Source organism: Oreochromis niloticus, linkage group LG7, assembly GCF_001858045.2.
Source record: "Oreochromis niloticus isolate F11D_XX linkage group LG7, O_niloticus_UMD_NMBU, whole genome shotgun sequence".
Classification (NCBI taxonomy): Eukaryota; Metazoa; Chordata; class Actinopteri; order Cichliformes; family Cichlidae; genus Oreochromis; species Oreochromis niloticus.
This window is the reverse complement of record NC_031972.2, coordinates 8,258,509-8,273,832: the sequence shown is the minus strand read 5'-3', so window position 1 is coordinate 8,273,832 and position 15,324 is coordinate 8,258,509. Positions and strand designations below refer to the sequence as shown.

At 39.8% G+C, this 15,324-nt stretch overlaps 1 protein-coding gene across 7 annotated transcripts in view; it reads right to left on the bottom strand.

Moving 5' to 3' along the window:
- sptan1 (spectrin alpha, non-erythrocytic 1) overlaps positions 1 to 12,226 on the bottom strand; it is a 38,201-nt gene extending 25,975 nt beyond the window's left edge. For 6 of the 7 annotated variants that reach the window (XM_003439458.5, XM_025909233.1, XM_013264552.3 and 3 more), the window contains exons 1-4: positions 12,072 to 12,226; positions 3,376 to 3,615; positions 3,155 to 3,280; positions 2,370 to 2,510 (exon numbers count right to left, since the gene is read on the bottom strand). In XM_003439458.5, coding sequence (XP_003439506.1) covers positions 2,370 to 2,510; positions 3,155 to 3,280; positions 3,376 to 3,612 — 504 coding nt within the window. In that variant the 5' untranslated portion in view covers positions 3,613 to 3,615; positions 12,072 to 12,226. Of the gene's footprint in view, positions 1 to 2,369; positions 2,511 to 3,154; positions 3,281 to 3,375; positions 3,616 to 8,753; positions 8,920 to 12,071 lie in introns of those variants that run through there. The other variant, XM_025909232.1, reaches the window with a different exon arrangement.
- Positions 12,227 to 15,324: the final 3,098 nt, after the last annotated feature.

Genomic DNA, 15,324 nt, shown 5'->3' with positions numbered 1-15,324 from the left:
CTTTCAGCAAGAATAGAGAGATGAGGAGAGTGGGCTGTGAGGGCATTCAAGCGAAGATACCGCTTGCAATTTGCAACCAACCCTCACAGATTTCACAGAGTTATTTCCTCTCATGCAAAATCATGAATCAGCCAGAATACTGCAAGAAGAAATATCTACCTTGCTATAAATATGAGAAATACCTCGGGAGCAGAGCCAATGCTGATTTTACTCAAAGTATTTTCTTGTTCCCAGGAAGGGAGGGGGACTGCGCCTGATACTGGACTTAAGGGTACTGAATCAGCATTTCAGGTCTTACAAATTCAGGATGCTGACAAATGCCATTCTGCTCTACATGTAGTGCGCCCAGGTGACTAGTTTACATTAATAGACCTGAAGGACCCATATTTTCACATCCCGATTTACCCACTTCACATTAAATTCCTGCAATTGGTGATTCAGGGCAGAATGTACGAGTACTTAGTCCTGCCATTTGTCTCACTGAGCCCTCGGGTATTTGTGAAGTGCACCTAGCAACATGCATAGACAATTAGCTGCTGCTATCAGAGTCAGAAATGATGGGAAGAAAGCATGCGAGGGTGGCAGTGGATCACCTGATGGCTCTGGGTTTCACTACAATCTACAAAAAGAGTGTCCTGCAGCCAACTCAGCCCATCTCTTTCATGGTGTGGAGATGTCTCCTATTTAGGCTATGCCTGCAGATGCTGGAATTAATGGCATCTTCACTGGCAGTCATCCCACTAGGCAGACTGCATGTGAGGGAACTTCAGGGATGGGTTGCATCACTGAAACTATGCCGAAAGTGCCACGCCTACTACCATATCAGAGTGACAGCACACTGCACTGCAGCACTCTGCTACTGGAGAAATCCTACATTTCTCACTCAGTGGGTGTCACTGGCAGCTGTCACAGCCAGGAAGGTCTTTCCCCTCCAACCAGACCTGGTTTCCCAGGCCAGGGGGAAAATCGTACAACCCTGCCCGGGTTGCCTTGCCCTGTGGGCTAATCTGAGTACGGTAGGACTACCTTAGAGGGTCATAGTTACTATTCATAGTGCTAGGGCCCCTCCACAATGTCACTGTATGAGAATAAGTAGAGGGTATTTGAGGAGTGGTGTGGAAAATCTCACACTCTCTCCTTTCAGTGCTCTGTAACAGCAATCACCTCTTTTCTCCAGGAGCTGTTAGATAAAGGAAAGGCCTTTTCCACAATTAAAGTATCTCTGGCAGACATTTCAGCCCGCCAAATGAGCTTTACAGATAGCCCGGTGAGCCATTACCACTAATCTGCTATTTTATGAAAGGGGCACGACAGCTCTAACTAGTGTCTAAACTTCTTGTGCCTATGTAGGATTTAACACTAGTGCTGGGATAAAGTCATTTGGAAGCTTCATGTACGTTCTACTAGAGAGATGGCAACCTCTTGGGTCATCTTTAGGGGTGTCTCTATAGAGAAAAGATTTCCAACAGCAAGCTGTGCTTCACCTTTGATCTTTGCAAGGTTCTACAGGTTGGATATCACTGCACCATCCCATGCCCACACTGTCTTAAGTGTGGGTCCACATGAGACCTTCTAAGATGGCACTCAGTCATTCAGATGAGCTTATCTGGCAATACGGGACTATGCATATCCCCATAGTGAGACACCAAATTAAAGGTTTGAAGGAGAACTTGAGGTTGATCTATTCTGTAACAACTGTCCTCTGATGACATAAGTGAGGTGTCTCACCAGATCACACTCGTTGCACAAAGCGAGGAAGAGGTGCGCTTATCTTGAATGACGAGTGACGCTGCATCACACCCTTTTATAGGGAGGAGGGTAGCTCCTCCCTGATGCGGGCATCATGATTATCAGCCAATGCTGGCTGGAGTAATGATAGAGAGGCTTCTGAGGACAATGTTGAGAGAGCGTTCCACATAGTGAGGCACCTCACTCATGTCATCAGAGAACAGGGGTTACAGAACAGAGTAACATCAAATGTCTTAACATAAAATTGATTTTTGCAGCCTTGTTTTCAACTGAGTTATCAGTTCTGTCACTAATTAGCGAACATAAACTAATGTAGGTCTATTAGCCGCAACCAACCAACCCAACAATGTTCTGTACTGGCACAAGACGGCACTAAACATGTTCTAAAAACTTCAAACACATGTTCCTTAAATCCAGCCTTTATACATGTATTGTTTCGTCTCCCCTTTACAGGTCATGTCCAATTTTCTTGCAATGAAAACGGCTAAACTGAAATGGTGAACTATGGTAACTGTATTTGTAACTACATCTGCCTTCATCCTCATTCTGAGAAATCAAGTTCATATACTCATGCTCAAGTCTTTCTATGCTTAAAACAAACACAAAAAAATGAATCTAACCTTGTCACTGATCCAGTCCAGGGCATCTTCACACTCACGCAGATACTGGACCAGTTTCTGGGCCTGCAACAGACGCATGCCCTTTTCCTTGGTTTTCTCCAGCAGGAGGTCCCACAGGTGATGGAGCTCCTCCAGACGAGTCTAGTGCAAGTGACAAAGGTGGGAAGAGTTAATAAAGTTAGTGACAAGAAATGAGAAAATGATCCTGAACCTGTATCTAAAATATAAAAAATATGTTGGAAAACGAAAGAGAAGTCTTTTTCCATTGAAGATCGTGGAAGAGTCGATTCATATGAAACACAGTGCATGCGATAAAAAGTACATTTTGAAAACCAATCGGTCAAAAATAGGGGAAAGCTGACTGAATCTTTAAGAATTCACAGCACTCAAGAGTCACACCATAGGTCAGCACCTACTTTTATATACTCGGCCATACTGACACTTGTAACTATTGGCCTCTGTTGTGTCCGGTAAGGCGTGTAGGACTGAATCGGATGGAAGGGTTAATAGTCATCAAGAAGACCTACATTTTATGTGAGAGAAATTGTCATTTTTTATTTTTCTTTTACGTTGCACTAATTATCAGGTATATGTCTCTGTATGTTGCTCCTGTATATTTAGGGATGTAGCTTTCTAAAAAATAACAACTAATAAATAGTCAGGAAAGCAATGTTTGGTGTCACAGTGGCTACATCCATCATGAACATACATATAACCCCAAAGCCCACCACAGGCATACCTAAATGTCAACACACTGCATATTAGTGTGCATTTTGGCTACTTACTCGAATAGTGTCAGACGCAAAGTGGCCCTCAGTGATCATTAGATTTCCAGTCTTGTCCAGTTTGATGATTGCTTCAGCGTTGGCCTGAACTTCAGCTTCAAAAGCTTGATGTTTCTGCAGCTTGCCCTGTGTATGAAAAACATATATGTTTTCATATATGAAGGTGGCCTTCTTATGGTCTAACAGGACTTAAATACATATACATTAAATAGCTGACAGACCTGCAGGTTGGAAGGGTCCTTGTAGTTCTCATCAGAGGCAATCTGCAGCTTCTCCTGGATCCACTTCTCCAATTCATCAGCATCACGGCGGAAGAACTGAAAGCGATACGAGTCCTCCAGCTTCTGCCGGCGCATTATCGACAGCTCCTTGAAACGCCGGTAGCGGTCCAGGACCTGCTGCCGACGTTCCTGGATATCTTCAGCTGTCTCCAGCACTTTGACTCCTGCGGTGTCCATTTTCTGGAAAAGCACCATAAATGACATACGTGTGATTATTTTTGCATGCACATTTAATAACACCAGAGACAGATCAGCTGTGTGTGGAAAAGCAAATGAAACATATCTAAAAATGGAAATTTATTTGGATGATAAAATATGTTGCCTACACATCCTATCCACATAATCACATATGGAAAACATGAACTTCAGCTTGTCTCGCTGTGTCTCAGTAGCGTTAGATATTTTTTTTAAAGACCCCAGTCTTTGCTTTTTCCTGTTTACAGTTACACATTGTTATTTTTCTCACATCCCACTTTACTGCTTTTCTTTGGACTCAAACATGGATATAAAGAGCAAGGCTGCATCCTTTAACTCCCACCCACTCCTCCCACTCCTATCCTGTCTCTAGCTAAGCAACCAAAGGGCCGGCAGCTGAAATACTAAAAATGACAAATGGGGGTGGGGGCGGAAATTCCACATGCATGTGAACAGTAACTAGGCTTCACTACACAAAGAGAGCGCAGCAGTCAGCTCATTCCCACTGTGCCCCGGGCCCCATGGTTAAAGTATCCTTGAACTGTGGCCAACATCCAAGTAGCAACGTTAAATAGGACAAAACAGGATATCAATCTATCATTTCCAGCAGCTTAGCTTTAAGCAACATGTCTGATGAAACTTGTTCATAAATTCTAAATCAAAGCAGTCACAAGAAACTGAAAAGTATAAATGATAAATGGACTGGTTCTTATTTGATTCTTCTATACTCTAAGTGAGCACTCAAAGCGCTTTAATCAACTTGCTTCATTCTGCCATTCAGACCCACTCACACAAGCACTTTTTTCTATGCTTTTCCTATGCAAGTGCTTTCTAACTAACAGTCACACACATTCAAGCTCGGATGGATGCATTAGACTTGGTGTTAGTATCTTGTATCAAACCTGTTCTACCTTCTGAACCGCAGCCACCCCATTGTGAGTTTTAGTAGTTTTATCAAAGTGAAACGTGAGCTTTTAGCCTCTTTTGTTTCTAACAAGAAACAAAATGGAAACAGGGATGGAGGTATTGATCCATTTGAATCAACCTCCAAGCACAACAGCTGAGACCAGACTGAGAGAGGGTGAGGGCGGGGCTGTCCATGCTGTGTTTTTGTTGATGCTGCAGACAGCAACACAAAAAGCGATGGATAAATGTGAGACAATTTCCTGGATTCCACTAATTCCCTCTCTGAATGACGTGGGGGCATTAGTGAAGTCAGCAGTCCAGCTGTATTCAACTTTTTATCAAGAACCGGAGATGGTTTGGTCCCCATAGACACCGGTATTTCTCCAGACAAGCAAGCATCCCAGGGGCTCCACATATGCAAAAACTCACAACAATCTAGTCCAACAGTGTACTGTAAGCCGATTACGACCATCAACCCACTGCCTGACACAAAGTGATCTCCAGCTTGCACCCCTCCCCCTCTCCTAACTCACCCCATATCAGAGGACCTAAATCATTTCAAGGATTTAACTGGATTCAGCCTCATTCTGCACAGTCATGCTGGCTGCTATATGACTGCGAATCTCTGTCTCCATCACCTAAGAACCAACATGACATTCTCAAGTCACTGACAAAGGTAACAGTAACAGAAAAAGGAACTATTCATCTCATTTGTCTTATTCTTCTCTGGGTTTGTGAGCTTCAACTAATGCACACTGTTTACTCCTTTCTTGAAAAAAGGTAAATACGCTATATTTAGACAGCACTGTGCTTCACAATCTAAGCACAGTCTCTACTGCTACTGCTTTAACTTGATAAAATCTTAGATGTCACTTCTTTTTATGTTCTAATTCCTTTAAAGCTGAAATTAATCCCTAAATCATTATTTTCATACTGCAAATGTTGCTGGTCTGACCTCATAAATGCAATGACCCAGCAAATTTGTACAACCATTATATCCTCATAATAAAGATGACTAGTCTTAAGGGGACTGGATACATTATAATCTGTCAGATACCGGGTATAAATACTTAGATGTTTCAGTAAAAGCCTGACTGGAATTTAACATGTGAGTGTGAAGAACATTAGTGTCAAAGCAGGTCAATAACAGGCCTGTGACGCCATAAACACAAGACTGCATCTGCTGATAGCACTCCCTCCCCTCCTCTATCACTAGATAACAGCTTTCTCTCTTTTAGCCTCACTGCTGCCAGTCAGGGGAGGGGGGTGGCCACAACCGTGTTAGCATGCCAGCTATATCCCACAGATGGTTATAGTCACGTGACACTTGCTCCTATCTTCAAGACACATTCAAAATTTTATACTGGGCAGGAATGAGGAAACTTTAAACAACCAGTTGCATAATACTGTGCAAGTCAGCAGCATTCCAAAGTCCAATGATCTACTTTAAAGTGGACATGAAACACTACATGTATAAAGGCTAATTTACACCATGGAGCCATGCTCTCAACAACTGACATAGATTTAACACTGTGAAGCTGGATTTAAGAAATAAGTGTGTAAAGTTACATTTTTAAAAACAGAACCAATAACTCTGGGAAAATAAGGACAGGGACGGTCCCTTTTGTACCGTCCCTGGGTGCAACAATGAGGAGAGACACTCTCCTCATTTATGCTCCCTTTTTTTCTCCTGAGTTATTGGTTCCAAAACAATATCTAGTGAGTCTGTGAAGGTTCTCAGTCATCCAGGTCATCGTAGTCAAAGGAGTTTGCAAAGAAAAGCGTCTGGACTTCTTTAAGTTGCTTGAAGACGTTTCACCTCTCATCCGAGAAGCTTCTTCAGTTCTAAGGTCAAATGGCCGAGAGTCCCAGATTTAAACCCAGTGGGACCCCAACCAACCAACCAACCAACCAACCAACCAACCAACCAGCTCAGTGACGTAAAGTTCTGTACTGACACAAGATGGTGCTAAACATGTTTTAAAAACTAACTTTAGGCACTTATTTCTTAGATCCAGCTTCATAGACAGGTTAAATCTATGTCAGTTTTTTAAAGCAGGGCTCCTAGGCTTTATACATTTAAGGTTTCACTTTAACGCAGAAACACCCAAATTATCTCAATTTAGCGATTATTCATTTCAATTTTATTTATATAGTGCCAAATTACAACAACAGTTGCCTCAACTATGAATACATTTGTCTGAAAACGTTCTAAAAACGGTAATGTTGGGTTCACTGACAGATTTTTAGATTCCAGCTGCTTCTACGTGTTGAGAGAAAACTTGCTTTGTCAGGTGATGAAACACTAAAGTGTGTGGGTGGATGGAGGACAATGGATATCGACCCTGAAATAGCTAGTATAATCAGGCAGCTCAGGAAGCAAGCTGTGACATCAACTTATCAGAGGGTGAGTGGTTCAATCCCTGGCACCTCTAAACCACATGTCAATGTGTCACTGGGAGAGATGCTAAACCCCAACATGAACCCACTGTATCCACTGCCGTGTGTAGGTAAAAAGCATTTAAGTGCTGTACCAATTTTTGCATATGAATGTGGCTTGTAGACTAAAACACCCTTTGAGTGCTCAGTAAGGATAGAAAAGCGCTTGTAAGTACCTGCATGAATTTTTTATTGTATAGTCTCTAACACTGTCTATGCTTCCCTTTCTGTAGAATCAAAGCCATTAAAGTAAAACCATTAAGATATAAAAACATAAGAAGGTATTCCGTGTCATAAACACAGCTCTAACATGTGTAACACGCCAAACAACTTGGAGATTGCTGCAGTGCAACATAATCACAAATCAATAAACACGTACTTTTTTTTGCTTCTATTTAAGCTTAACTGAAGAAGAATCTGCTAGCATTCCCCAACAGCAAACATGAAAATATGGTCACATTTCAAAAACAACATGCAATTGTATAAAAACCCAGCACTGTGTAACGCCATGGTTATGCTGACAAAAACACAGCTATTAAACCTCATTAAACAAAGTGTTTAATGAGGTTTTTTCAAAGTTTTCTGAAAAACATCTTTTTTAGCTGTTGCAGCAATCTCCATCTGTGCCAACTTAGATTCTCTGCAGTAGCAGTAGTAGACAGTGTCACAGGAGGTGACTATCAAGCCAAGGACAAACCACACAGGATCAACTCTATCAAGTACATGACTCAGATTAAGATTGCACTGAGCTTTCCTAAACACCGGGTTTATATCAGAGACGTCCACAGAGCAGCGGATGAAGTCATTCACTCAGCAACACCCAATCACTATGGTGAACCATGTGTTTTGAATAGGGGTCATGTCTCATGAGCTGAGGCAGGCCTTTTTCCCTACTGAGGAATAGTGGAGGGTGAAGGTGATGGTATTAAGGGAGTTATCCTGCAATCCAGCACGTTTGTGGCCTTCTCTTAATCACTAACAAATGTTACAGTATTTGGATTTTCAATATTTTCTGTCATACACAGTGTCACAGTTTTGTCAGTGTCCGTATCATATACACCCAAGCCTTTACAAGTAAAAATCCTCACCTCATTATGCTCAGACTGTTTCTCTACTCTTCAATCTCTGTGACATAACTGAGAAAATCTAATATGTTTATCTGTAACACACTCAAATGATAATTCAACTTTCTGTTTGAGATGCACAGCCAATTGGGAGATAGTCATCTTAGAGATAGTGTGGCTCCTCATGGGAGACGAGGTAAGCTGTTTTATGATACACTGAAGGGAAGCAATATTATTTTGAATACTGTAAATTTCTTGTAGCTACTTCAGTAGACTCCAGGAAAAGACATTATCCACGGATTAGCCCCTTTAGCAAATATTAAATCTATGTCTGACATCAAAATTATATGGTTTACTTTATATAATGCATTAAATAGAACTGAAGGTAAAAACAAATGTGCAAACCAGCACTAATCAAAGCATTAGCCCTGAAAAAAAAAGATGGTATCTGACAGGCACAAGAGAGGAGTAAGCCAACAAATCTAAGAGTTTTCTCAAAGACTGAACAGCCAGACGTTGAAGGGCATTCGTTAGGTTAACAGAGACAAAATTCTAAATGTTAATATCAGACTTCATGTGCATGCAAAGAATTTCACTGCAACACAAGACATGCAATAAAGATAAACCTATTATCCCATAGTGTCTCCATGAGAACAGGCTCAGTTGAAATCCAGACCAGATCAGAAAACTGCAAAACCAAAGCAATACACACACCAGATATGTCAAGTCTGGTTCCTCAGGTTCTCTTGTATCTTGAAAGAGCAGAGGCTACATCTGTGGCAAAGTCGTAGCCTGCAGCAGCATCTATAGACTTTACTGTGCCCCTTAAAAGTCTGATACTGACGAAAAAAAAGAACTGTCTCATCTATTCCACAGTACAGACAGACGCATTGCACCTGCAATGACTATGCTGTACAAGAGAGTAAGCCAAGATGTAGCCCTGCCCATGCGTCTCTCTCTCTCCCTCTGCTCTGTACCTCCTCCCATCCCTTTACTCAGCAAAATAACATCCCAGCTGCCCTACGCTTTTCTCGAATCTTCTTTCCTAAAGAAACCAAAACACAAAGTGCAACACACTAACAACACACAGAGCCACACAGTGCTTACACAGGCACAGCCATTACCTTGAGTTTGGGTTTATCAATTGTCGACATGTTGCAGATCTGTATAGGGTGGCTACAGGACATGCCATCGATCCAGCAGTCATTAAAAAGCCATCAAAGGGGAGGAGTGGCAAAAAGAGGGCGCTTTCAGGAAGTTCATCAGATAATGTTTAAAGCACATCACTATACATTTGAGATCGAATAACTGGGTGTTAGGATGAGCGGAAAGTTCATGCAGCAGAAAGAAAATGAGTAGACTGGCTATGGTGCCTCTGCAGGCAGACCTGACAGGCCTGGAAACAGGGGGCCTAGTTTCTATTTAGGTCATAGTCACAGTATAGTTCTACTGAAGAATAGCAATTTGTGAGCAATGCAGGCTGCTTGGCTTTTGCTGGTGAGAAATACTCGGTCTTCCATTCACAGAACCACAGGATCTGGTGCAGCAATGATGTTGCCGATGTTAGTATCTTGAGTCCAGCTTTTTCACCAAGTAACTGTTTCAAATCATTGTCCTCATAGAAATTTTTATACTGATGACAGTAAAACAGTTCTTTGCACACTTCTGAATTCAAGATATCCCCACTAATTTACTTCTTGATCCAAAAAACAATCAAACAAAAACTTTAATTTTAAGCACTCTTGCCCTATATTTCAGGTGGCTTTGACAGCCTCAATCTGTGCTCATATTTTAAAGCTTTTTATTTCTTTAGCTCAAACAATGGCAATTTCTGTCTGATATTAGTTAGACAGATCAGAACAAATTAATGTTAACTAGTCTCACATAAGATGATATGTTTTGTTTGTACATGGAAGCAGACACAGCTATGCTTTCTTAAATAAATGATTATACTATACAAACTCTGACAGTAAGTGTAAGGAGCTATAGTCAGCTGCCTCTCCAGTGACTTCCACTGTCCCTCCTGTAACTATTAAATGGCTCAGACTATGACATGGGCTTACAGAATATGCAACACTGATATTTTAAGTTGTGAAAGTGGTCTGGCAAAAGTTAGAACATATACAGATCCACAAACAGTTTTTCTTTAGAGGTACTGAATACAGGGTTATATCGTATACTGGGCATTGCTGGAGTGCTCAGTAGCAGCACTCCATATTAAAAGAAGAACAAATGATGGATGGAAATTACTGATGAGTTGACACAGTAAAAAAGCAGGGCTGCTTAAGCAGTTGATTAAAAAGCTCCACCCAAGATACAACATCCAGGGCAGATTTTATTTTTAAATTTCTGTTTTATTATGTGACAATAATGTGCAGGCTGCTGAGGAGTTAAAAGGTTGAGTCCATTTTTTTTTTTTTTGTTAGACTCAATTAAACTAATTTTACTTAAAGGCTACAGGGGAAATACTACCTAGGCTACTTTTGTTCTTGAGTTTGACCTACTCTGTGTCATTTGCATTATAAAAACTGCTACTGCTGGCACATTGTAGCAAATAATTCACACTTTGCATCAGGTAGTCTGTCATTAACGACAGTAATTCCATAAGGATAAAAAAATGCCCTTCATTTTGTGTGCACTAATAACGGCTACTTCAATCACCAGTAAAACCCCAATGGGTATTTTTTAATAGATATCATTAGAAATGTGATTTTTGCACATTTTCACGCAGTATTGTAACAGAATTTGAACTCGTATATCCCACCCCTATCTAAATAACCTGAACGAGCAGGAAAAACATTCTTTTAGCATGTGACTGGTGACTTGATAATGACTGGATCAAGAACAAAAAACTCCATTGTCCACTGATGTGTATCCTGTTCGATCATTACCTAAACTTTATTTAAGATGTAACTGTGGTACGATATTATGGATAATGTATTTGAATTATGATTTTGGTCTTGCTTTTATAATTGTGACTCTCTTGGTGAATAACAATACTACTAACTATGAAATGCCACAACTGGGAGTATAGAAAGTCTGTTTTACACTGTTGATTCATTCCTGTTGTGCCTTCATGTATGGTAGGGTGCACACTGTGGAGGCAGCTGGTATGTGAAGAACTTAGCACCACCCTGCCAAAGACTGATGAGTGGACACTCTGTAGCAGATGTGTGGACGGCAGGTTTTCACCGCTTAAAAGGGTTATAACGCAAAATGTATGTAAATGACAGCGTCATTTTCACATCCTTGCTAAACTCCTTAAACACTACCCTGTTTGATTAGCTGTGTCTCCACCAAATTGCATATAAATGATTAACTGTGAGTCAGTCCGCACCGAGATACAAGCAGGAGAGACAGATAAGGCCCGATGTTCAAAGGTATTCATCTGAACTGGGCGGCTCCCTTGTAGCATGGCCGACAAGCTAATGCAGCCGCATCCATAAATATTATAAACCAATGCTTAATTAATTCTCAAAACATTAAGTGTACCAACTGTGAGTGAAGACTAATTTCACTGGACAAGTGAGAAAAAAAACCTGTTAAGACTAATGGGCCAGCTAGCAGCTCATGAGTGTATACTCGCTCTTGAGAGCATATTAAATCGCCTACGACTGGCATTATAACAACGACATTACAACTTACAGATAAGACTTATTATAGATACCCCTCATCAATCAATTAATCGACTTGTCCAAGTTTAAATCAATCATTTTGTTTGAATGCAGCGTACATTTACGGGTATCAATGAAGGCTAACGTCATTAGGTAGGCGGCTAATGCTAACAAGCCAGACCGCCTCAGAGCCAAACTGGTTTACTTCTTCGCTCGTCATTTAGTGATTTTACATACTAGGTTAGAAAACATAGAACAATGAAAATGCTTGCAGCTGGTTAGCCTTAGCCATTCAGTTATCGAATGCACGGTATTTGGAGAGCAATAAAATTAATTCAACAAATCGTTTCCAGTTTTGAAACATACTGCATGGAATCTGTTGTAATATACTCAATTCAAAATAACAGCACTTTCCTACCTCAGTGGGTTTATCAAAAAGTGTTTACAACTTGGTGCTTGTCCAGGCGAAACGACGACGAAGGACGTACAGCCGCTGTCGATGGAGATGGGGGTGGCCTTTTTTTTTCTTTAACCCAAGTGTGACGTCATTTTTCAGCAGCTGCGCTGAAAGAACCGAGGCATGCCGGGAGAAGCCGAAGCTCTGCCGATAACAGCGTCCAGTCTCATCCAAGTTCGCCAAGCTTTTTTTTTTTTTTTTAACTTTATTTGAAATTATAAAGTGAACAGTCAGTCATTCCAGTTCAGTTTGTACAATAGACATACAGGGCAAATAAGAGTAACAATATACAGAACAATGAAATAAGAAGGATAAATAAATAAAGGATAAAAAAAAGAGGGATGTGACAGACTTCATAACAACTTTGTACTTGAAAGTTGTATCTGTGACAGCTCATTCGTTAAACATTTCTGAATGAATTTCAATCAATGATAAACCTTTTTTATTGGAAGTTAATTTAAGAGAGTTTAAGTAATATTCAATTTCAATTAAAAACAAATTAAATGATGGGGTTGAGTTTTGAAATTTACATTTATGTATATGGAATTTCCCTAATAAGATATAAAGATTGACAATGGCAGTCTAAGGAGCTTGGAAAGAAAAGCGTCTGGACTTCTTTGAGTTGCTTGAAGACGTTTCACCTCTCATCCGAGAAGCTTCTTCAGTTCTAAGGGTCAATGGTGGAGAGTCCCACCTTTGACCCTCTGGGACTGAAGAAGCTTCTTGGATGAGAGGTGAAACGTCTTCAAGCAACTCAAAAAAGTCCAGATGCTTTTCTTTCCAAGCTCCTTAGACTACGATGACCTGGATGACTGAGAACCTTCACAGACACATTGACAATGGCACATTTTTTTTCTTTAGTTTCAAAATGAGTGATAATGTTCTTCCCTTCAATTTTGATTTCGTATGTTGTTTTGCACAGTATATAATTTTCAAGCTCTCTCCAAAATGTAGCACTATATGAACAGCCATAAAACAAATGAGTAACACTTTCAAGTTCAGTTTTACAAAAGGTACATTTTCTATCAGTGTCACAGAATCTTGAAATGTATGTGTTGGATGGATATATGTTATGTAATATTTTCAAATGTAATTCTCTTACTTTGTTTGTAATACAAAATCTAAAAGGAGCAAGCCACGCTTTATCCCAGTTGATATTTTCAAAAATAGCATTCCAAAAAAACTTCCCTCTTGGAGTTATTTTCTTCGCATTATACAAACATTCTCTAATATGTTTATTGGTGCATTTCTTGCTTAAGAGATCAATACCATTTATATAAAGAGTGTTAACGGATGCATGTGGTGCGTTCTGTTTTTTGTAGCTTTTCATCAACTCAGTCAGTCCGCTGGGAACGGACTTTATTACTGAGCTAAAATCTTTAAATTTGATAGGGAATGTTTTTTCTGTAATAAAGTCATTGTAACTAAGTAGTTGGCCTTCACAGTCAAATAAGTCTTTTAAATAGATTATATTTTTATCAATCCAATTCTGCAAATATAGTGATTTGTTCCTCTTAGTAATACATTCGTTATTCCAGATAATGGATCTATGTGGAGAAAAGTTATGTGAATAACATAATTTCCAAGCCAACAATGCCTGTTGATAAAATGCAGACATTTTAACTGGTAACTTTGATATACTGTAATTACAAGACAATAGGAACCTCCAGCATTTCTAAAAATGTTACGTGGAATGAAATGCCATAATGATCCAGGAGATTTTAAGCATTCTTTTAGCCATTTCACCTTAAATGTATAGTTCAGGTCCATGAAGTGCAGAAGGCCAAAACCACCTATATATTTAGGTCCACAAAGCAATGATTTTTTTAGATGATGGTGCTTATTCTTCCATACAAAGTTAACAAATAAGTTATTAACATTTTTACACATGGAATCATACACATTAAGGGAAAGGGCTGAATACACAAATATGGAAACACCTTCAGCTTTAGTCAAAAGGATTCTACCAAAAATTGATAGGTCTCTTTGGAGCCATAAGTTCAGTAAGGTTTCAGTTTTTTCCATCCTGGGAGAGAAGTTGAGTTGTTGACGCTCTGTGTCATTCTTACAGATATGAATACCAAGGTATCTAACACAGTTTTTGACAGGAATATCATATAAGGATTTGACATTTGATTGGTACAAACATAAAATTTCACATTTAGATTTATTTAGTTTTAATCCAGAGGCAATTGAGAATTCGTTTATTAATGAATAGCATTTTCAATCTGAGCTTTGTTTTTTAAGAATAAAACGGTGTCATCTGCTAGTTGAGTCACTCTGATTTCTTTACCAAAAATAGATAAACCTTAACTGGGCTATTCAAAATGTGTAATGAAAGTAGTTCAGCCACAATCAAAAATAAAAAGGGTGAAATTGGGCAACCCCGGCGAACAGATCTCATGACTGGAAATCTTTTAGAGTTCGCCAAGCTTTCTTTTCGTTAGTTGGCTTGACACAAATGTAACACGGGCATCATCGGGCATCTCCGTTGCGCCGGTGTTGAACACCGGGCTTGCTCTGCGAGTAATGATCCGTGTGAGTGCAGCCTGTTCCGGTCACAGACGCTATCAAGTCAAGCTGATAAAATGGTGATACAAATCTACAAAGACAAAAAGTGGAAATTCGACAAGACTATAATGTTTCGGAAACACGTTAATCTTGTATTTTGGCACGCAAAGCCTTAAAATAAACATTTTAATTACAGTTAATTATTTTAACGCTGAGTGGACGTCAGAGCTGTGAAACTGTAAACTGGACACATTTAACATTAAGATGCCGTCCCAGAGTGTAATAAAGGAAACACTTTAGTTTATTGGCAGAAGTTAAATTAACTTGACTGAACAGAACCGGGCTGGAATGGTAATCTGGCATACCGGGCATTTTGCCCGTGGGCCGGCCTACTTTTGGGTCAATGAGTAGAGGGCTGCTGTACACCGGCCCTTCACTCACTAACAGCATTCGCCCATTTTCAGCTAACATCAGGAAGTGTCATATTTTGTAATATCGGTACTTTTTCCCAGCCTTACTCAAATAATAGAATGTAAAACATTATATTTAGTCAGTACTTGTGTTTGAGGCTTTTCATACTTTTTTTTTTTTTTTTTACATTTACTCCAAGAGGAAGTATTGTATGTTAGTGTCATTTTTTAAGATATGAACTTATAATATTTGATATTTTGTTTTAAGTAAAAATTACTTTCACAGTTTAAGT